This window comes from Ixodes scapularis, unplaced genomic scaffold (genome assembly GCF_016920785.2).
Source record: "Ixodes scapularis isolate PalLabHiFi unplaced genomic scaffold, ASM1692078v2 PGA_scaffold11__112_contigs__length_91849675, whole genome shotgun sequence".
Classification (NCBI taxonomy): domain Eukaryota; kingdom Metazoa; phylum Arthropoda; class Arachnida; order Ixodida; family Ixodidae; genus Ixodes; species Ixodes scapularis.
This window is the reverse complement of record NW_024609837.1, coordinates 13,466,082-13,488,377: the sequence shown is the minus strand read 5'-3', so window position 1 is coordinate 13,488,377 and position 22,296 is coordinate 13,466,082. Positions and strand designations below refer to the sequence as shown.

Here is a 22,296-nt window from a genome sequence, read left to right as displayed (position 1 = left end):
AAACCCGAAGGGTGCTTCTTTTTTGCGTCATTCGCCGTTTCAGCATTTCTATGTGCATAATTTATTTGCAATAATTGCAGTGATGTGATTGCTGCGCCAATTGCGCCAAACTGCGCCAAAGAGCTAACCCTGCTACATCCTGCTACATTTTGCCAAAATATGGGTAATCTGCGCCAAGGCTGCGCCAAAGGACCAATTTCGGTCACCTTTCAAAACCGAAACTACACTGAGTACCTAATTGAGCATGCCTGTGTTGTGTGGTGCAAGCGGCCACCTGACACAGAGTACCATGCATCCTGTCTTGTATGGTTTTCCCGCCGTCTCGCGTCTCGCGCTCTCGTGGGTCTCATCTCGGGTCTTTTGTTTAAATATTTTCAACAAAAGACGCGAGTGTGTGCAGACGCTTCGACGCTACCGTGCCGGGTACCTGCCATGCCGTCATGCTGTGAAATGAAAACACGTTTTTGTCTGGTGGAAGTGACTTTGTGAGCTGAAGCACTCGCTCCTGAAAACAATGGCCGTGGGAAAACTAAATATGGTCCCTGCCTTCCAGTCACCGTGGTCGTGCGACGTCGGGTGTTGCCGTACCCACGTCGCTGCAGATATGGCGCTTTCTAAAACGAAACTAAGTACGGCTGCATGTTCATCAACATTCCTGTTCCTATTTAAATCATACGTTACTACAAAAATCCCCTTTTTACCTCAAAGACTGCTGTGACGAAGTATTGATTACGTAAGTTTCTCTCGGTGGGCTTCCTTTCGAGAGGGACCCCAATACGTGAAAAATCTGCCGCGAAAGAAAGTTGATGAAGAGAAGAGAGCTAACACAAAGAAGGCAGTGTATGAACGCTGAACCCGCACATCGCGCTTGTTTGTCTCGAGCTCAGTCATTGCACAAAGCGCTCCAAGAACTTTCTGACCCTGGCTCGCGATGTCTTGTGTCGACGTGCTCAGGTTCTTTCTTTTTGTGCGTGTTTAGCTTGCACCTGGTTTGGTGGCCTGGCAAGCACGCGCCGCTGGACGTTTTTGTGTCGTATGCCCGACAGTTACATTTTGCACACAATTTTGGGAATCAGTTGGCGACGGAGCAGAGTGGCATATGGTCTTGGTTTCGATCGAACAGCCGTTGTTTCCGCTCGCGCGACGAAGCACGTGCAACTGCAAGCCTGCCGAAGTCGCCCTCAAGTGAATGCGAACGTGATTGCACGACAGAGGCACCAGCCGGGATGCTTGGAAATCCATTGTTTTACGTTTGCTTACTTTGGCCGAAAATGTGGCACGTCGGGAACCAGTAAAACGGTGGCAAGCGGTTTTCCGGAATTGCTCGGCAATGCCTACAGCACTGTACATTTGTGGGATGTCTCAGCACTAAAAGTACAAGCAGCGAGTTCCGTTGCAACAAGACGCATCGGAACCCAACAAAGCACGAAGGGCCCTTCGTTAAAAGGAATATTTTTTTTTCTAAGAATATTTTTCCTTAAAAGTCATTTTTGCTGCTTCTAAACATTGTCTTGGCTGCTCCAAAAGGCACTTTTGCTGCTCCAAAACACTGTTCTGGCTGCTCCAAAGGTCACATTTGCTGCTCCAAAACACTGTTCTGGCTGCTACGAAAGGTGCTCCAAAATGGCTTAGGCCAATCACATCACTGTAATTGTTATAACTTATAGTCAACTGCTTTTCAAACTTGTCATCGGCCCTCGTCAGTGAACGTTTTCATTTATTTTTCACTCCGAAACGAATGAGAATACAGATGGTTGCATAATTGCCTTATGGGATACACTCGGAGGCAGGCCTAAACATAGGAGGTCAAACAGCTTCGCAAGAACATTGGGGGGAAGGAGACAAAGTGAGGCCTTCTGGTGCTCACGATTGTGCGATGACCCCCTCGGCATCTATCCGAAACGCCAACTATGAAAAACAAATCAAAAAGAGCTGTTTCTCTCACTTATGACTCGTGTTTTCCCTGAAATCGCTTCAGCTGGAGCACTGTGTCGGTTCCAGAACAAAGTGTCTCTCCATTGGGGTGTTTCTTGAGGCTATCAACGAAAAAGGCGATAACACTTGAACCTGCCTTCTTGTTTACTCAAGTTGCTCCGAAGAGAATGAATAAGTTAAAACAAGCGCCGACTTTCTGCAGAATATGGGGACGACTTCCTTGAGGGAAAAGGAAACGGCAAGCGGCTGGGTGTAGAAACGACAGGACAGATATCCGACAAAGGGGAAGGGAGAGGTAGGGGGGGTCACATCCCAGACTGAATACTCGGAGACATGTCGCAGGACCACCAACACCCGCAGGTGGTTCCCATAAAAGAAGAATGAGCCAAAGTCGGTGAAACCGACAGATTCCTTGCCGCCCCTACCACCACGGGCGCCGGCTTCCTTTACCTCCCAGTTTCATGCTGACTCGTCTGTCGTCCATTCTTGGTCGTGGGCTAAACCAGGCAATTTTCCGCTAAATTGAAGCGTGGCCAGACTTTTTTTTTTTTGTCAGCGAGGAGTATTGAGAAAAATACTTCAAGATGGCGATTTCACCATGTCCACAGCAGCGGGGTCCAATTTATTTAGTGAAAGAAAGCAACTGTAACGGCCTAAACAGTTACAGTTATCCAATAAAAACGTAACAGTGTTACAGTTACAAGTTACCAGCATTAAAGAGTGACGCGTTAGGGGTAAAAGTTACCAAAAAAAAGTAGCTAGTTACCGGTAACGCGTTACTAGTAAATAGTTACTGACCAAGACTGCTTCCAATGCATTTCAATCCATAGGCACGTGACAGTATGTCACATGCTCAGTTAAGTTTTTGTTTGCCTGTTTGCTTGAAAGAATTAAAATGAAAAGCAAAAACAGTTCTACCTATACTTGACTTCATTGGTAAACCAGCAGGGCTACAGGCTTATTGGTGTCGGTGTGAGACAATTAGAAAAAAAAAAACATGAGGTCCGTTTGTGCGAGGTCTGTCCTCTTCTTCAATAACGGGTTTTAATTGCCTTGTCATTAGTTCGCTTTGAGGTACAAGTAGTGATCAAAACCCTCTGCGTAATACAGTTGAACCTCGATTTACCAAAACCCAATATTAAAAATTTCCCGATTTAAAAAACAAATTTGGATTCCCCGCGTAGCCTATGCGCGAGGTCTCCCCTTTCTTGATTTTACGAAGTTTTTGATTTAACGAAATAATTAGCGGGTCCTGGTGACTCCGTTAAATGGAGGTTCAACTTTATCAGGAAAACAGAGCTTCCATCCCAGGGAAATATGAAATTTTCATAAATGTATTGTCAAGATTTCCTCTAAAGAAACTTTTCGTTTGTTCCATGCAGTGTGATCAGAGGAAGCCTCCTCCAACACTTTTATTAATAAATAGCACTAATAATAGCTTCATTTACTATGTAGGTATGGTGAAAGCTGAGGAAACAAAGCTGCCCATATTTATTTATTTATTTAGTTGGTTACCCTCAGGTCCCATCGGGCATTACAGAGGGGCTGGGTACAATGGGTTTACAAAGTACAAATGATCAATTCACAGTACAAAAAATAGACAACAACAACAAAACAAAAGAAAAAGTGAAATCAACTAATTGCAGAGTTCTAAAAGCAATCAATAGACCAGGGGTGGCCAAACCGCGGCTCGCGAGCCGCATGCAGCTCTTTGCTGGTCGAAGTGCGGCTCGCGGATCCCTCGCAAGGAAACACCCCCCCCCCCCCCCCCTTTCGCCCCTTTCCGCGTTTCCCCCCCAAAAAAAAAAAGAAAATATTTCAGAATAAAGCACACTGCAGCTTGCAGTTCGAGAGCCTTGTAGTCCCATACGTGCAGTCGTACAGCCTTGTGCCCCCATGCGTACAGTCAGACTCTCAAACAAAAGTTAAGTTCCCCCCCCCCCCTCCCCCGCGGCTCTTAGAAGTTCCGTGGTTTTGTTTGCGGCTCTTAAATCAGGCCAGCCTGGCCACCCCTGCAATAGACCAATGTTACCAAGTGAACTGCGCAGGCGCGCGCATTCCGGAAGTGGTGCCGCCACCATGCTACTTGTAGTCATCCTTTTCCGGCTTCCCGGCTACGCAGGGCTGCGCATACATCATCATAGATTATCTTTTGGCACGCCCTGTTATCAGCGTGGTTCTCTTGCCTGTCTGTACTTCATAAGATTGTGTTGTTTGTGATGCCTTAGTTTGTCAGCAAGCGCAGAAAAGCAGTTCGAGTCGTCTTATCGCTTTAGAATCGCTTTGTCTTCTGCTTCTTCGTCTTCGTAAACGCATGAGCCCACTGCTGTTAACGCAATGGTCCCACTGTGGCCGCGGGAAAAAAAACAACAACGATGCCACTATTCGAGTATTCTGGCTGCTCGGACGTCTCAATTAACTTGGAAACAAGTGAACATTTAGTGTAATGGCAAAGAACAAGAAAATTGGAGGGACCATCGGCTCGGTGTAGACCCGCGAAACAGCATAAAATGTTTTAGTAAAAAACTGAGCTTGGTAGTGCTCAGTCTTCTGCATAACGTTTTTTTTTTTCGGTGAGCGATAGTTCTCTAAAAGGTGTTTCATTCTGGTTGACAGCCTGTGTATTCGGTTTTATTTTTATTTGCGCAAGCTCCGAACGTAAAAATCGCCCCATGGAAGAAGCTTTTTTCTGCGGTCTTGGTTGGTGTTAATGCAGAATGGATCAGTAACGTCAGCCTAATGGACCACCACAAAATGGATGAGGTTCATTTGTTACATTTATGGCAGTAAACTTTGCACTTCTAAATTGGGTTATGTGGTGTTTTCGTGTTTGTACGAAGAAAAAAAAAAAAAAAAAATGAAGGCTGCTTTTGAAAAAAGTTGTTTTATTTCAAGTGATGTATATTGGGAATCGCTGCTCTTTTTTTAGTGATTCTTCTGTTTTGAAGCACAGATGTGCTTGAAACATGTCGTCACAATAACAGTTATAACCACCAAAATATATCTAGCGAGAATTGAATTAAAAACGGCCTCTGGAAAGCAGTGCGGAGGTCCTATTTGAGATAGAATAACGAGAGTGAATGCTCAGAGGGATTCCAGCATACGGAACACTTCGGCACGCTCTATGTCTCGTGCCCTGTAATTTTACGCATTTTAGCTAAAATGCGTAAAATTACAGGGCACGAGACATAGAGCGTGCCGAAGTGTTCCGTTTGCTGGAATCTCTCTGAGCATTCATTCTCGTTAGTCTATCTCAAATAAAACCTCCACACTGCTTTCCAGAGGCCGTGATTGCACGTCAGCTAGCTGACGTGCAATGGAATGGATATAAATTATGAAGCAAATCGCAAAACAAATCGTAAAACACTATTTTTTCTGCCGCTCTGTCCGGCTCTGTTTACCTTTCTTTGCCATGCTTCCTTCTTTTGGGAAGGCATAATATCCGAGGCCTTTTTGCCTGGCGCTGTTGTGTTAGCTCCATGGCATACGACAGGTGAAGCCACCAATTGAAAAACATGAATAAATACCCGGCTAAAAGTCTCGTGCTAACCCTAAAATTCTCAAACACCGGGCGTACAACGTGCATTGACGCAGCCGGAACACTGGGGAGAATTACAGGTACCAGAATGCACCGCGGCAGTGGTTGCGTGGCACAACTCCTGGTGAGATCGGTCTATTGTGACTGCCTTGAAAGCAGAAACATGTTCAATTGTGTCGATGTATGGGGGAGGGTGGTTGCACTCTGAACAAGTTTTTGGCAAGAAAGAATAAAAAGAGACGTTAGTGCTGCAATGAGGTATGCCAACTTTGTATTGGTGATCAACCCAGGATGAAAGGTATGAAGGCTGTAAAAGGAGTTCCTGTTTTAGCACAGGGTTTTGAAAAAATAATTTATGAAAAAGAGAGACACACAATCTTTCTTTGTAACGTTAGTTCAGGAATACCAGCATTAGACTTCATTAGTGGCGTGCTAGCAAGACGGTAATAATTAGAGTTAATAAAACGGGCTAAGTAATTTTGAACAGATTAAGTGGCATCAGTGGGATTCATTAGAGCCCAAGACAATTACTTTGAACATTGCCATTGCATTACCGATGTTTTGTACATGCCTTTGTCACTGGGATTTGAGCATATAATTGATTGTTATAGAACTGTTTAAGTTTGTAGCTCAATCCGAGGTTTCGTTCACATGTACATGTACCCTGATCTAGCATGTATGTTTTTCTGCAGAATTCTTCCCCTGTGTTACCAAGTGTTTTTGTTCTTGTTTTTGTTTCCAGTTATTCAATGCCTTGTACCACTCATCCTTGTACCCCATACGCTTAGTACCCCCCATCAATAATATGTTATTGATAAGATATGCAGTCTTTCAGCGGTTTTCCTATTTGCAGTTGTTTTTGTAGTTGTTTTCACATAAATTTTTGTTGACTACTCTATTGTCATATTTATTGTGATTCGTGTCTATTTTCATGTTCAGAAATGCTCAAAGCGGGATCCCGATAGGTGTATGGAGACACAAAAAGCTCGGTTTCAATTGTTTGACCTTTGATCTTCAAGAGATGATAATGTCAGGTTGTCGGTCTATTGTGTTTTGAAAGACCGCAGCTGTTCAGATCTCACGCTTCCTCATATTTGATTCCGGAGATGACGACAGCAGCTCCGGGAAAACACCCACGTGGAAGTATTTGCTCTTTTTTTTAGGAATGCTGAGCTTCCAGATAACAGCTCTCTTGGTTCTCTGGGTCATTGCCTATCTCTTTTTGTGTTGTTAGCAATGGCATTTTGCTGTAGCATCACAGTGCTGTTGCTATAAATTTTAAAATCTGCTGATGTTCATAAGGATGTTGCATATTACAATATTTCTATGGCAACATATGTTGCCATTATCAACACTTTGACCCCTTCTAATCTTTTGAGGCAATGGCTCATTTAAATTTGTGTCAGGGATGCAACTGAAAGTGTTTCTTGTAAGTATTCCCACATTGTGCACAATCAACTTTTTTAGAATGGTTCATCATTTGCTATCTTTTTAAAGTAAAAATTTTCATAATTTTTGATGAAGAATCTTTTTTTTATTGTAACATTCCCACCAGCTGTAGTGATAGAGTGGTCAAACCACCTTTCTATGTAGCCTCTTTTAAATATTTTTAGCAAGCAACACTTGTGTTGGGAACAAGCTAAAGGAAGCTTGTTCAGTTGGCTTTGTGATGAACATTGTCAAATAATCACCAGCATCTGGATAGACCGATGTGGCCTAAAAAATCAACGAATTTGTCATTGTAGGTCTAATTATTTGTATTATACACTTTTTTTCATTAATCCTAGGGCCCCTTATCCGACATTTAATTTTTAACAATCTAGAAAAAAGTTTGAATGTCAACTGAAACTTGTTTGGAAATGTTTCTGGCTATGTAGCTGTTCCTTACATACATTTTAAAGCTTAGTTTGTGGGCACCAAGTGGAACCAATTAAGCAGTTATCAATTCTATACTCTGTTGCAAGGGGGGCACTAGCGTAAATTTTTAAATATAAAAAAAAAAATGCAGTTTTCAAATTTACTTTTTGGGTTTTATAAACTAGTAATGCACCCGTTCAGAAAATTTTGAAAGTGTACTGAACATTTATGTCAATACAAAATATTTTCAACAAAACAGCTGCGCGCCACGTTTTGGAGCCATTCCGGTGAGCTATCAGCCAACTATTATGGGCTGTTTTCAAACACCAACGTCTTTGTGCTCTATGTATGAATAAATCCCTAATCAAAGACCCTAAAAAAAAAAAAAAAAAAAAGAAAAAGAAAAAAGAGGGCTAGGTGGATGGTGCAAGTTGATCTGCATGGTCATAAAAAAGTTAACAAACAATTATGCATATGCACTAAAGGTGCGTGCCCCAAAAGTTCAAGCGATGCAGAAAAGTGTGTTTAGCAGCCTCCTTCATTCTTACTCTACTGATGAGGACTCCCACTATGAGGCCTCCCTCTAAAGAAAAGATTCTTGGTGCCATCCCTATCAGCCTGCATCACTGGAGGCAGTGTGGAAGCCACAGCTGCACAACCCTGCCTGGTTTAGGGAAATTGCAATTGATGCTCCAAAATGAAGATTCGGAATGCGAATGAGTCATTCAGTGCTCTGGACTAGAGGTGGTGTTTTAAGACAGACTTTGTGTCTCGAAGAACGGTCGAAACGTCAGTTCTACTCGCAGTGCTCGAGTTCTACTTGGTCCTAAGGGCTTTGAAAGGGATCTTTTCGAGACTGGGATGGAGCCTGGGAGTCACAAGATGCAACACTTTGACAAGGATATGCAATCCTAAAGCAAAGCAGAAGGCACATCGCAACTATGGCAACATAGTAGAACACACATGGCATAGTGGCCCACAAACAAAGGATGCTGCAAGCAATCCTCAAGAGACAAAACAACCGGGCAGCTGAAGGACAGACCTACTTTGCTGGGGCCTTTTAGAGGACACAGATTGTGAGAAATTAATAAAGTAAAGGGTCTCAATGTTTGAATCCATTTTTCTCGGCTTCACTTTTTGCTACAAACTTCTTACGAAGGAATCTTTCGCCCGACGGTACAAGGATTCCTATGCCTTGTTCCAGACGTTTATGAATTGAAATTTACTGGGGGATCCAATTTATTTGATATTGAGGTAAAGTCCTAACGAAGAAAAGTGATGTATTGACAGATCGGTATGCAAAGAAAAGGGCTCCTCATTTATGGGGGTAGTTTTTCTTTTATAAATATTTACTGTGTAATAATATCAACTAGATAGCCTGAAGTCCTACACTCCTTACTTTATATTCAAGTATTAAAATTGCAGTTCATTGGCTTAATTTGCATTCCATAGTTTTCTTAGGGAACAGTGCTGGGAGCTTCATGCACAAATAAATGCCTAGCTCCTAAAAATGTTTCCCTAGGAAGGTCGAAATTTGCACAGTAACCCTTTATGTGACCCTCAATATCCCCTGCAAATTCCATTACAATTGTAAGAGTAATTAAAAAAAATAATTTTCAAGCCAATTTAAATAAAACCAGGACAAGTTCCTCCCTTCAAGCCCTCCATTCTTTCACTTTAGCAGAGCAAACGCTGGGGAAGAGAGTGGACCTGCCTTCTCTATCGCTTCCTCTTTAGCATTCGCCCCACTAAAGTGGGAAGGGTGGACGCCTTTGCGGGAGGCACTTATCCTGCTGTCCTTAACCTGCAGCAGAGTATACCTTTTTCTTTTTTTTTATACGTACAAGAGGTAGTAACATTTGTTCTTCGTTTGTGTCTTTGCAGTGAGGGGAGCCAGGTTCACCGGGACGACAGGTAAGATCGCTTCAGGCGGTTTCCCTGTAAACGCCTCTCAAAGGGACACTGCATGCTCGGAAAACATTTTGTTGAAACTTCCTGGGTGTAATCTCGCAAATGAGTGCTAAGTTTGTATTGCGAGATGCCATTTGTTGGAGCCACAGATGGAGCTTGTGAGCCGACGCTCCTCTCCACTTTTCCTTCTCGCGCCTGTTCACATTACAAGGAGTGCGGAGGGCAAAGGTGTGGGGGAAAGGTCCTCTGCTCTTTTTTTCAGCCACTGGGAAGCTGACTAAGTGACTTTGATTTTGAAGATCACTGTGATGTTGCTATACTTTTGAGCCAGTGCGTGCAAAATAATGAACATTAGCAAAGGTTTGACACTGATGAATTCTTGAATCGTCTATCGCAGCTTGTGCCATAAAGTGTGGTCTTAGCCACATTGTTTTTTTTTGGTATTCTCGGGATGCGCACCTGAAATGTTAGAGGGACTCTAGCTGACAATCAGTATTTATTAGGAATGTGCAAATAGTAGATTTTGAGTTTCAAGTGAATTCAAAGCAAATAGTGGTTTTGGTTGAATATTTTCAAATCGAATATCACATAGTCTCTCCAAGGCCTTCACTGCCGTGTGCCATGCTTAAACGAAAATTCAGCTGAACTCGTAAAGGTTGTTTCCTACCTAATACTTGTCCCCTTCGAAGCTCAGTTAATTTACTATAGCTATCTTTATGACTGTGACGTGTAAACATCAAATTTGTCGCAGCTATTCCAATGAATGGGATTTATAAATTTGCTTGCTATATGCAAGTTTTTCTTCAGTTTAAAATTTGACAAAAAGAAAAGTGTGAATGATGAACGAGGGTTGTTTAGGCATTGCTGCGTTACATATACTTTTGCACAATCGCGGCCGTGAGCCCCGTTGAGTCCGCTTCTCACTGAGCTTCTGTGCACTGCGGGGAAGCAATACCTGCAGAGCCCGCAAGCTTCGTGTGTATTGCTTCCCCTCAGTGGGCAAAGGTGCTTGGTGAGAAGCGCACTCAACGGAGCTCACCCGCCGCGATCAACACTTGGAAAAGTGTGCATATTGCAGTTCATCTCGAAGCGAATATCGAATAGCAAATTATTCGAAACTACTATTAAAAAATTTGGATATTCGCAGAGCGCTAGTTTTTGTGCTTGCCGAGATGTTTACTGAAACACCATTTGCACCGGCCCAGCTACCCGGCAGGAATATTTGTGCCTCAAAATTTGACCTGTTGCTGTACAAAAGCCATTGTGCAAGAATCAGGTGTTTAGGCGCTTTCTTAACTTTTTTTTCATAGTCACTGGCAGTCATGTCATAGTGCACAAAATATCTTCTAAGTTGTAGGTCATCTAAAGCATATGGTATATTAGTTTCAAGAGAAGGAATAAAACACAACTTTGATTTAAAGAAACCTTCAATGCATAGTTGCGAAGAGTCGCTCCCATTGTTCAGTTGGAGATATCATAAAACTGACAGTTTATGACATCACCAACTCGTGTTGAAGTGCATCATTGTGCAAAAAAGTATCTCCATCAGGGGCTTCTAACCTGCAAGCTCTGGGAGCAGTGTGATTATGCTAACCACTGCACCATTGGTGTCCTGTCACCTAATATTTCATAAATAGCAGCAGTTGACTCTTGGCCTACCCCGCTTTAGATTCTAAGTAGAGGTTTTGCAGAAAAATGAACCTGCTTGCGAGCATTCGCTGCGGTACTTTTCGTTGTAGCCGTGGGCATGCTGTAGTTGAGGTTGTGGTGTGGTGTATTTCTGGTCTTGCAGGGCAATTCAACAGCTATGTGAACCTGAAGCTCCAGAATGTCAAGTCTACCACCGTCGCAGTCAAGGGCACCAACCCAAGCTGGGAGCAGGACTTCATCTTGTGAGCTTGTGACACTTTTGTTCTTTTCCTCCTTTGCTTTCAACGCTCTGGCCACAAGGTTGACACCTGATGAGGCCTTTGCATGAAACACTGGGCACTGCAGCAAAGCCTCCGAACTTTGGGGCTCCACTAGACAAGCCGACTGGATCATGGAGAACATTCCTTTTGTCGCCGCTACAGAAAGGAAGGAGGCCAAGTATCCCAAGGGGTCAGCTACAGGGAAGACCTGAAATCGCCGAGGCATTTTAGCTGCCTTGGCTACTTTAAAGCAGTGCACAAGCCAACGGATCCCATTTGGCGAGTTCGAATCCCGCTTCAGTTGCCCACAATTCGGCGCAGGCTTTTTGTGGGGAAGGCTCTAAACTTAAAGGGGCTGTGCAACAATTTTCAGACTTTGGCCAATTCACTGCGGAAATTAATCTGCGTCACCTATGGAACGAAAAGCAGAAAACCATATTTTCTTGCGAGCGCTAGTTCTTATTTAAAAAAGAATAAAACAAATCGAAGGTCAAAGTGCCTCTCAATTCTCCACGTCGACTTTCGAGTGACGTACTCTGGGGGTTCACGTAGTTTCTCCTTGAGTCCTCTCTTCAGAGACCAGCCGCCTCCTCCACGATTATCGACTTTTAAAGGCTTAGCATCGTTAAAGGTCGCGGCGAGCGATTGACACAAAGGACGGTTCGCCACGGAGCTGACAGCGGAGGTAGCAGCTGAGGAGGACAGGTTTTGTTGACTTCCGCGTATCCCCCAGAGACGCTGTCATTTTAGTTCCCGTAACCGCGACAGGCGGCGGCAGATGGGCAAATAATTTGTTTTTTGCTTTGCAATTACGCAGCAGAATAGCAGTTTTTCGGGTAAAGGCGACACGTTTTTTGGTCACTTGGGCTTGCATAAACAATATAAAAAATGTTAACGGTCAATTCTTTCAACATAAAAATCGCTGCACTGCCCTTTTAAGGGCTGGGGCCCATACTCTTTGCAGGCATTTCACGTAACTTCTGGGTAGTTGCCAGACATAGCTATGACAGATGACCACGAGGGGGCAGTTCGCTCTTCTTTAACTGCTAGGGAGGCTCAAGTGAGGGTGGGCGCAACTCAAAACCTGGAGAGCTTTTGCAATTTAATGGCGGCGCCTGAGGGAGAGGATTCGAGAAAGGATATGCGCCAATGTTGCCTGCAGGAGAGCAGGCGCCAGCTCTGTTGCAACTCTGTTGCTCCATGCACCTTTCCTCCTCTCGCCTCCCATTGCAAGCAACGAACGCCTTGGCGTAGCCTTCCTCGCTTCCTTCTCGCTCCGAGAATTGCAAACGTCGAGAGGAGAAAGCAGGGTTGCCAGACAAGCAGCAACGTTCAAGATGGCGGAATTTACCATTTTTCGCGTTAAAAAAATACTTAGCTTATCGCAACAAAACTGGTGGCTATGGAAACGTAATCATTTATACCTTGTGTAAATTATTCAAGCACCTTAATTGGCTCTTATGACCTGAGTTAGGAAATAAAACGACCCTTTGCCCCATAGACCCCCAGCAAAATTTAGCAATTAAATGGCGTCCATGTCCCGTGATCCCCGATCTAGCAGTTGCACCCACCCTCACTTGAGCCTCCCTATTAACTACTGCACTTTATGGGCTATAGTCCACAGAGTAAAATTTTTGTTTAAAAAGAACTTTTTTTTTCATAGATGGTCCCCTCCCAAAGCACTCTCCACACTTGGTGAAAAGTCTGCATCTGACGCCTGCTCTTCATTTAAAAAATTCTCCTACACAGCGTACCTTGAAAAATGGCCGCTCTATTAACGTACAAAAAAAGCTTGTATCATACAGAAATCATCATTAACATAATCTGTCGTTCACAGAATTCGTCATGCCTCGTCATAACGAACGATATTGAAAGATAAATTCGTGTATTGCCCACATCTGGAGATAGTCCATCCCGCATAAAATTTAATCTTTTAAGCATGTGGATTATAGTGCATAAAATATGGTACATGTTCAAATGGACAACCCTGTAAGCCATGGGAGACCCACTGACGCCCGTAGAGACAGTGTGAGGACTTTGTCTCAGACGATTGATTTCGTGTTGTGGTGTCCTTCTGTTGTGCAGCGAAACCAACCGCATGGACACAGGCCTGGTGATTGAGGTGTGGAACAAGGGCATGCTTTGGGACAAGCTGGTGGGATGCCAGTGGCTGCCACTCATGGGCATACAGTACTCGACAGAGGTCAGTTTGGCACCACCCACACCCCCCGGATCTACTGTCGTGGACAATATGAGCTACAACAGCCCCCTAAACTCACTGAAGGCCAGCTGAACTAGAAAAAACATACACATAAAGAAAAAGACCATTCACATTGCTAGACCAACAACTGATTTTCTTTTTCCTCCTCTTCTACTACGAGCCACACTTGAGGGAACAATTTTCTTTTCCTCTTTTTTGCTCTCTAATTCACCCTAAGCTCCGTTGGTAATAACTTTTGGCACAGACTACCGTATTCCCTGGTGTATAAGTCGTGGTTTTTCATCAAACATTTTTCTTGGTGCGTCTTGTGCAACAATGCGACTTATGATGCGGGTTCTTTCAAACAATTTCACGGTGCAACACCATGTTTTTATGCTTCGCTCGCCTTCTTTCGTAGAGCACTGTAACTACGTAGCCGTAGGTGGTGTCGCCCTTTCCAGAGGCACTGGTGTCGCCTCACCCTTGTGCATTTTTCATAACTGACTCGGAAAGCGAGGAATTTGACGGTTGCCCCGAAGCGGCTCACTGTTGACAGGCAAGGCAGTGAGAACAAAGCTTTACAGCATGTTATCGGTGTTGCCTAATTCAGCCATGGTTCCGTATCCTTTTGCTTCAGTCCGGTAACACTGAAAATTAAGTGGGCTGGTATACACGCGTTGCAGAAAATTTTCTCGCTTCCGTTGGGTGAGCAGTTTTTTTCATCTGCTATGCTCCAGCCATGTTGCTACATGTAGGAGGGACGATTGCGGCTAGCCAATCTTTTAGCAGTGCCGAAAGAAGTGTATAGAGATTTATCTATCTGCCTGCGCATCGATGCTTGCATCGTCTCCGTGACTTAGCCTAGGCTAGGCCTAGTGGCCCAAAGCTTGGTTCACGAGTGTCTGGCATGTTATTCGTCTGCTCGGCATGTGTACACTCGAATAAAGCCGACTACTTTTTCATTTTCCACGTTTTACGTTTTGCTGCAAAACACTCGATTGCCCCCACCAGACAGCGCCGTGCTATGGGCATTTCTTGTGAGTAGGAAGGTCAAATTTGTTACGTGTCAAACGGTATGTGTGAACTTGCCGATTGTGCAAAACTCCGATTTCGTTATACCGACGCGCTTAAAAAGAAAAAATTTCTTGCGTGAACTGTGCAAAGAGGTGCGACTTATACAAAGGTGGGTAGACTTCAAGGCAGCTAGCACTGAGGTCTACCCACTGTCCTCCAAATCGGAGCCAATCTGAGCTCGACATTCTGACGTCAGAATAACCCCTGCGTAAGAAGCAGACGAACTTGCGCTCCGCATATCAACTTTTCTGCGAAAACGGCTGAATATAAGGAAGTGCCACTTATGCAAAGGTGCGACTCATAGTCCGAAAAATATGGTAGGACTGGGATACAAAGTTCAGGTCCTGTTCCTTGAACTCCTTGACAAATTATGTAGGGTGTGCGAATAGTGATCCGAACCGAATAGTGCAACGTCAACCCTAGCTTCTGCACTGTTGAAAAAATCGACCGTCTTGACTTTTCCGTACACTGTTGAGGCTGTGAACGATGCAGGGCTGTTCGATTCGAACCACTCTTTGCAGAGCCCTAAAATTACATGTTATTGAAACTCTTTGGGACTGCAGGCATGGCAGAAAGCCAAGTTGAGTGTTGCAGCGTAGTGTCTGGAAGGGGAAGGGGGGGGGGGGTACTCTCTGTGCCTAGGGCTTGACTCCCTCCCTCTGCCTACTAGTTTTATTCTTAATTTGTTTTTCTGATGTTTTCAAGTGGCAAATACAAAGGCCTGTCAGAGGCTTTGCTGCCTTACATTTCAGCAGAAAAAAATTAGGTGTATGAGATAATATATACATGACTGACTATAAAATTGTAAACAAAAACAAGCTGGCACCATATGCTAGCAAAAGCCACAAACTTTACTAGCACATGCCAAGCATTGTAACAGCACTACAGTGGCATATCCAGAAATTTTTTTGAGGGTGGGCTGAGGTGGCTTGGATGTCCATGACTTGGGGTGTGGGGGGAGGGGTTTTGGGGGGGGGGGGGGGGGGGGGGAGGGGTGCTAACGCCCCATAAGGCCCCCCCCCCGGCTATGCCACTGCAGCACTATAATGGGTCACTGTTAAAACCAGCATTAATATAGCACACAATAAAAGAAATAAAAAAAGTACAGAATCTTGAGAATGCCAGTCAGGCCTCTGCTATCTGATGTAGCATAAAGGAAGACAACAATGAAGTACAATCTTAAAAAGTGTTACATATTGCTGTGCTCTACATTGTTTTCCATGGCCTAGGGGAATTCATTTTTCTTTAAAGGGACAATAAAGTTGGTTTGTTTGTCTATTTAACCTTTAACAGTCCTTAAGGAGCATTATATGAAACTGGCATTACAAGGTTGCATTAGATACATAAGATTCATTAACAGGAATTGTACTCTTAGGTCAAGTGACACACAGACTTAAAGTGATTTTCAGTTTGATTTTGTCGTTAATGTAACACACAGCACAGGTGTTCTCTGAGTATATATGTCAAGTTTTAAGCAAACGATAAAAGGCCTGAAAGTACTTATCCCTTCATACATGCTTTTGGTGCTAACAAGTCCAGCCAGCGGATAGCATGAAAAGAGGATAAACAATTTGCTTAGTGTTAAGCATGTTGGTTAGCAGGTGGATGCAAATGAAAGAACTGCACAGAAGGACAACAGATAGAACGGTGGACCTCTGCATATCTTTAGTTTCTATATAATAGTGTTGTGCAAATATCAAAGTTTATGAGTAGTAGCTTAGAAAATATAATATTCAATATTTGCTTTGAAATTAACTGCAATATTCGTACATTTTGAAGTGTTGATCGCGTCGGGTTAACCCGTCGAGTTTGCTTCTCACCGAGCACTTGTGCGCTGCGGGGAAGCAACACCCGTGGAGCTCACGGGCTCCGCAGGTATTGCTTCCCTGCTGTGCACAGGTGCTCGATGAGAAGCACACTCAATGGGGCTAACCCACCGTGGTTATGCAAGAGCATATGTTGGGCAGCAATGTCTTGACAACCCGCATTCATCATTTGAGCTATTTTTTTTTTCTTAAGTCAGATTTTAAATTGAAGAATATTTGCATATAGCAAGCAGATACTTAAATCCCCTCGATTAGGATAGCTGCGAGAAATTTGTTGTTCAAATGCTTTTATTCGTGAATAGTTACGTTAAAATTAACTGAGCTTAGAAGTGGACTAGTGGAAGTTTGGGAACGACTTTCACGAGTTCAGCTGAAGTTTATTTAAGCGTGGTGCACTGTAGTGAAAGGCCTGGAGAAACTATTCGATTAGAAATCATTCGGCCAAAACCGATATTTGCTTCGAATTTGCTCGAATCTCAAAATCAACCATACACACAGGTCTACCGTTTAATCATTTTGCATTTGGACAGACAGAGGGAGAAACAGAAAACGGGCAGTTTTGTGTCGCCCGGCTCGAGACTTTAGGCTTGCGTCAGTTGGCATGCTCTCTCTCTCTTTTCTCGGGTGCTTTTTGACGGTCATTTGTTTCTGCGGGAATTCCCAGGTGGGGGAGGGGGAGTGGCTTTCCCTGGACTCTGAGCTCATCCTGGCTGACGGAGAAGTCCGCGGGACCAAGAACCCGACCGGACACAGCATTCTCATCGAGGCGCACTTCGAACTACCCTACGGTCAGTGCTCACTTTCTCTTTCCGGTTTGTAATTGAGGCTCAAAAAGTGCCCAAAGTGTCGACTTTGTGTCTTTCGCAGCCCTTTGAGCGTACGAAATTGTAAGCGGCGCATCCTGGCTGCCGTCATGTCTTCGCTCATGGGCAAGCATGTGCATCGGCAAGCTTGCCAAAGTTACATTCACGCATACTAGTTACAACTCATGCTTGAACCCTTGAAATGCTAGCCAGGTTGCCATGCTTGCAATCATGTAGTACTGTACAACTCGGTTTACTTGGATCTCGCGGGGCCGGCAAAACGTCAGAACTGTCTAAAAATCGAAAGGTAGAATAGACAAAGAAAACAATAAGAAAGCGTTCTTTTTGTGATCTGTGTTTATTTCGCATTGGATTGTGTTATGGTTTCCCGCTTTTTAGATGCAAATTGTGAGATGACAACAAGTTTTTTGAGGTCATTCCATTGCTGCTCACTGTTGCAGGGGTTGTAAACAAATTTCTCTTACCGAGCAAGGCCCTTCGTGGCTGCTTTCGTGGTGTGATGCGGGGACGGCTGCTCGAGCGTATTAGGCTGTCCTCAAATGAAGCACGCTTTTTTTTGTTAGCACACAGAACATTTTTTAACATCTGTCAGTGGCAAGTTGTGCAGTTACAAGGCGTATGGCGTGAACTGCACAAACGGAGGTGGAAGAGAACACGAAAATCGCTTGACAACTGATCGTTGTGGTATTTGTTCAGGAATTTTGTTTCGGCTGCACATTTGAGCTGCCTCCACCCGAGTCATTCACTATTATCATGGTGGTGCTTACTGTGCTTCGTAAGGCTTCAAGACTATGCATTCACAGTGCACTAGTATGTTTTTTGTGGTGAAGTGAAACTATACCGACCCACAGCTCTATGGGGGCCCTTCAGATGGATTTCGCATTGTTTTTGCTCCGCAAATTCTTCAAACTCTTCAGAGGTGGCGTGAACTACACAATGCATGCCCAGTAACAAGTGTCTAGCATCATAGGCTTATATATACTGTAAACGACTTATTTTTCGCACGCTCAATATTTCGCAATTTTAGGAAAAGCTGAAGTTTTGGAATAATTTGCAGGTTCTAATTTTCGCGTCGTAGTGGGATATCAATATTGATTCCAACGTGTTAACATTTTACCGGAATTGTTCGTGGGACCTATTTTTCACGAATGGTAGGCGTTTCGTGAAATTCGCGAAAATTACCGTATAAACTGGAATATAGGTCGAACCGTTGCAAGTTGCAAAAAGCGAAAAAAAGTTTTTATGGCAAGAAAGTGCAACCTTACCTTGGTAATTTGGTAACGAATTTGGCGAAGCATACGGAAGGGCGAGAAAACATGGCATATTTATTTGCTTCGCACGCAATAAAACAGGAAGTGCGCCAGCGTTACTACTCAGATTCTTCAGAACCTTCGTTCGACGACGAGTTCACTGACGCAATTCAAAGGGACGATGCCGTCCCTTTGAATTGCACCCTTGAGAGCCCGGAGGCATGAGCGACCTCGACGGCTTTCGTACGGATGCACTCCGACGTCACAGGTCTGGTGTGTAGATTCCGTATGAAATTTGCCACCTTTGTTTCCAATTCGGGGTACACCGCAGTCCTTCCACGAAATGAAGTTTTCTTCGCCTTGCTGCACGCTGCCAGTTTTTGTCTCTGGCCTCACCGGTAGCGTATGCTCTTCTCTGATACACTGAACTCTCGCTGCGCTCCAAGATTCCCGTAAATCTCTGCATAGGCAATTGCCTTCTTGAAGGCTACTGTGGACTGTCTTCTACTCCTGCTCATTATCACTCTGGGAGCGGCAACGGTAGATGTAACGAAACAAGGAGTACAAGTTAAAGTGAAAGTGAATCGTGACTGTCGCGACAAGTGGACGAGTGCTAGGTGATTGCAAAGGAAAACAAGATGGCGGCTTCAGCCACCCGTGTTGCGAGATTCATTTTTGTTTTCCGCTGATGACCATTATATAGACGAGGGTCAACTTTTTCAGGTCCATTTTCAAAAATAAATTTGACTTATATTTCGGTTTGTACGGTAGGTCCTTGCGAAAATTGAGTCATTTACAGTACTTGTCAGACAGATCCATGTTGGGAGCTTGAATTATCTTAATTTCCGAGTTACGGACCCATTAATGCATAGGGTGGCATCGTTTTTTCACGGGTACACCTTGGGGGTCGGTTTCACCTCGGCAAATTTCAAGGCATGTGGCATCTTGAAATTTGCATGTGTCACCCTGAAAGTGTGGAATGACACCCGAGATTCATTTTAGTTACTTCTCAAGGATTGTCGATGAATACATTACATCACTGTCGCTGAATGTCCTAAGAGGGCTGCAGTCTGTAACATTAGCCATGGAAGTAGATCCAGCGAATCAAGTTGCTGGATTGACTGGTGTCGACTGCCTTGGTGCGAAGAAAAAAAGGAAAGACGTATCTGGAATTTTTACAGATTTACTTCAAACAGCTGTGGCTACATTCGTAAGCTTGTTTCCGTGTTCGTTTGTGTTAGTGATTACCGTATTGTAGTCCCTAATGTAATTTGGAAAAGAAAATTGCCGACCTTTTTGCCTACTGTGGAGCAAGCTCTGCCAGCCTTGCGCGCGCCCAGTTCGATATTGCTGTGTCTCCATTCTGAAAGCCGATTTCTTCCCGGGTGCTGAACGTTTCTAGAGCTTTTGACTACTCTAGCTGGGTACATTCAGTGAGTATACATTACACGAGAAAAATTAGTAGCGAGTTAACACCTGTGTTTTTTTTTTATTTTTTGCTTTTCGAGATACTTCTTTTTTTTTTTTTCTGCTTATAAATATGCCTGATGAAAGGGCTGCTGTAGTTGAGTCTAAGTGCGTCCCATACACATTTGGAACAGCAGTTTAAAATTTTGTTTGGCCACTGTGGGTGCTGTGCGTGGGCCACCCACAGTGCCAAACTGTAGTGCCCCTCCGCAGGGGCACTACAGTTTGGCAACCGTGCTCACTCCTTAGCAAGGCCTGAAGGTCGATGTGTATGCACTAGCAGAGAAATGCACTATTGCTAGCATGGCCTTTGGTCATGCTAGCCCCATTGCTAGCGTGCCCAGTGGCGATGCTAGCAATTCTGTATACTGTAAAGGACTCAATTTTCGCAAAGACCTACTTTTCGCCAATTTCGCAAATCGCCCTCAATTCGCGAAAATTACGTCCCACGAACAATTCGGGCGATATGTGAACGCTCAAAAGCTACACTTGATTCGTGAAAATTAGAACCCGCGAAAATTAAATCGTTTACAGTATATAGTCGGTAGAGTGTGCAAATAATGACTCTATGCTTGTCTTTAATTATGAAGAAATGATAGGGGTGTTAAGAACAAGATAACTGTCATACATCCTTTGCGTTTTAGAGTATAGCAACAGTGATATTTCTTTTAGCTCAGGAGAGCCGCGGCACTGCCGAAAGGCAAGTTGCCCGTTCGACGAAGGCCTGCGGCAATGCGTGCAATGACGTGCAAAAAAAAAAAAGACATTGCATCATCTTTGTGTCACCGATCGTCGTCGTCTGTCATCGACGCAGCTGATGTCGTCCTCTTTTCTTTCTGTGTGTCGCAGATCTCCAAGATGACACGCCAGAGTTACAAGAGAAGCTTGAAATGCTCAACAGCATCATGGATCAAGAGGTGAGGGGCAAGAAATCAAAACGGACTGCAACTTTGCAATTTGTATTTTGCTGTAACATAAGATTTGAAAGAGAAGTTCGGCCTCCAGCGCGGGCTCACGAGATGCTAAAGTGCTCTTGAATGTAGAAAACCTTCATCAGAGCTGTAAAGCTTCAGCTGCAGGGCTTACGTTGCAACAGACTATATAAGGTATCATTGACATTTAGGCGCTCAGAGCTGAAAAATCATCACCAGCGCGTAATGGGCTGAAAACTCCTATTAAAGGTGTAGCGGTCGATTTGAGCTTGGGAAATCTCGAGATGTTGCATTGTTGCGCTAAAAATGGGAATGAATTAATCGGATATTCGAATGCCAGTCCTGGATTCGGACGGCAGACCCTCATTTAGAGTGTTCTCGCCAGGAGGTAGCATCACAGGTAATTGAAATCAGATCTGTCTAGTTATGTCACGCGTGGTCTACTTGGTGTGCCTAGGCATAGACTCGCTTTGAGGAGATTGCAGCACAGATATACACTATACAGACATACAGACATACAGGTTGGAGAAATGCTAGTAGCAAATTGCTGTTTATTTTTTTTTTTTTTTAGAGCGCAGCTTTTAGGCGCTTGTTTCCGGCTTGAGTGGCGTCGCCATCGGTGTAACTGCGCGTTGCATTATGGGACGTTTCCCATAATGACGTCACAATGGTGGAGAAAGAAAAGGAGGAGGAGGTGGAGGAGGGAAATTTTTTCCGCTAAATTTAGTGGAAAAAGGTCCCTGCAAAATTAAGCGGAAAAATTTCCCCGTTAAAATCGGCGTAAAAAGATTTCCCGCTAAATTTAGCAGAAAAACTTCCCTGCTAAATTCAGTGGGAAAATTTTCCACTACGTTTAACAAAATTTCCCCGCTGAATATAGTGCTGAAATTTTCCTGCTAAATATAGCGAAAAAAATTTCCCCACTAAATATAGCAGGAAAATTCCACGCTAAATTTAGTGGAAAAATTTTTGTTAAATTTAGCGGAGACTTATTTCCGCTAAATATAGCGGAAAAATTCTTCCTTCATTTAGCGGCAAAATTTCTTTGTTAAATTTAGTGAAAAACTTTCCCATTAAATTGAACAAAAATTTTCCCGCTGAATTTAGTGGTAAAATTTCCCCGCTAAATATAGCGAAAATATTTGCCCACTAAATTTAGCCGGAAAATTTCCGGTAAATTTAGCGGAAAACTTTCCCCGCTATATTTAGCGGAAACATTTCCCCGCTATATTTAGCGGAAATACTTCCCAGCTAAATTTAGTGGGAAATGTAGTGAAAATTTCCCGTTAAATGGAAGAATAGCAGGAGAAGAGGAGGGGAGGGGAGGAGGGGGGAGGAGGCGCATACCCTCTCCTCCGTACCGTCCCTTCTCTTCCTCAAGAGCTGCGCTCTAATTCGGCTCTACAGAGAGTTGTAAACGTCTTTCATTTTTTAGGGGCAAAGCTCATTAGGGACTAGCCATGTCCATATGTCCGTCCGGTGCACGTGCTCCTGCTCGTAAGCTCACGTGCTCGTGTAGGGCAAAAAAAAAAAAAAAATGCATCTCCACGTGGTGAATGATGTTGATTGGGG

The 22,296-nt window shown here is 43.9% G+C and overlaps 1 protein-coding gene across 1 annotated transcript in view; it reads left to right on the top strand.

Moving 5' to 3' along the window:
* The window catches only part of LOC8036004 (protein unc-13 homolog B), a 281,470-nt gene that overhangs the window by 11,895 nt on the left and 247,279 nt on the right, over positions 1 to 22,296 (top strand). The window contains exons 2-6 of the mRNA XM_042288825.1: positions 9,215 to 9,244; positions 11,034 to 11,133; positions 13,237 to 13,354; positions 16,916 to 17,039; positions 20,642 to 20,709. Of these exons, the coding sequence (XP_042144759.1) occupies positions 9,215 to 9,244; positions 11,034 to 11,133; positions 13,237 to 13,354; positions 16,916 to 17,039; positions 20,642 to 20,709 (440 nt within the window). The remainder of the gene's footprint in view (positions 1 to 9,214; positions 9,245 to 11,033; positions 11,134 to 13,236; positions 13,355 to 16,915; positions 17,040 to 20,641; positions 20,710 to 22,296) is intronic.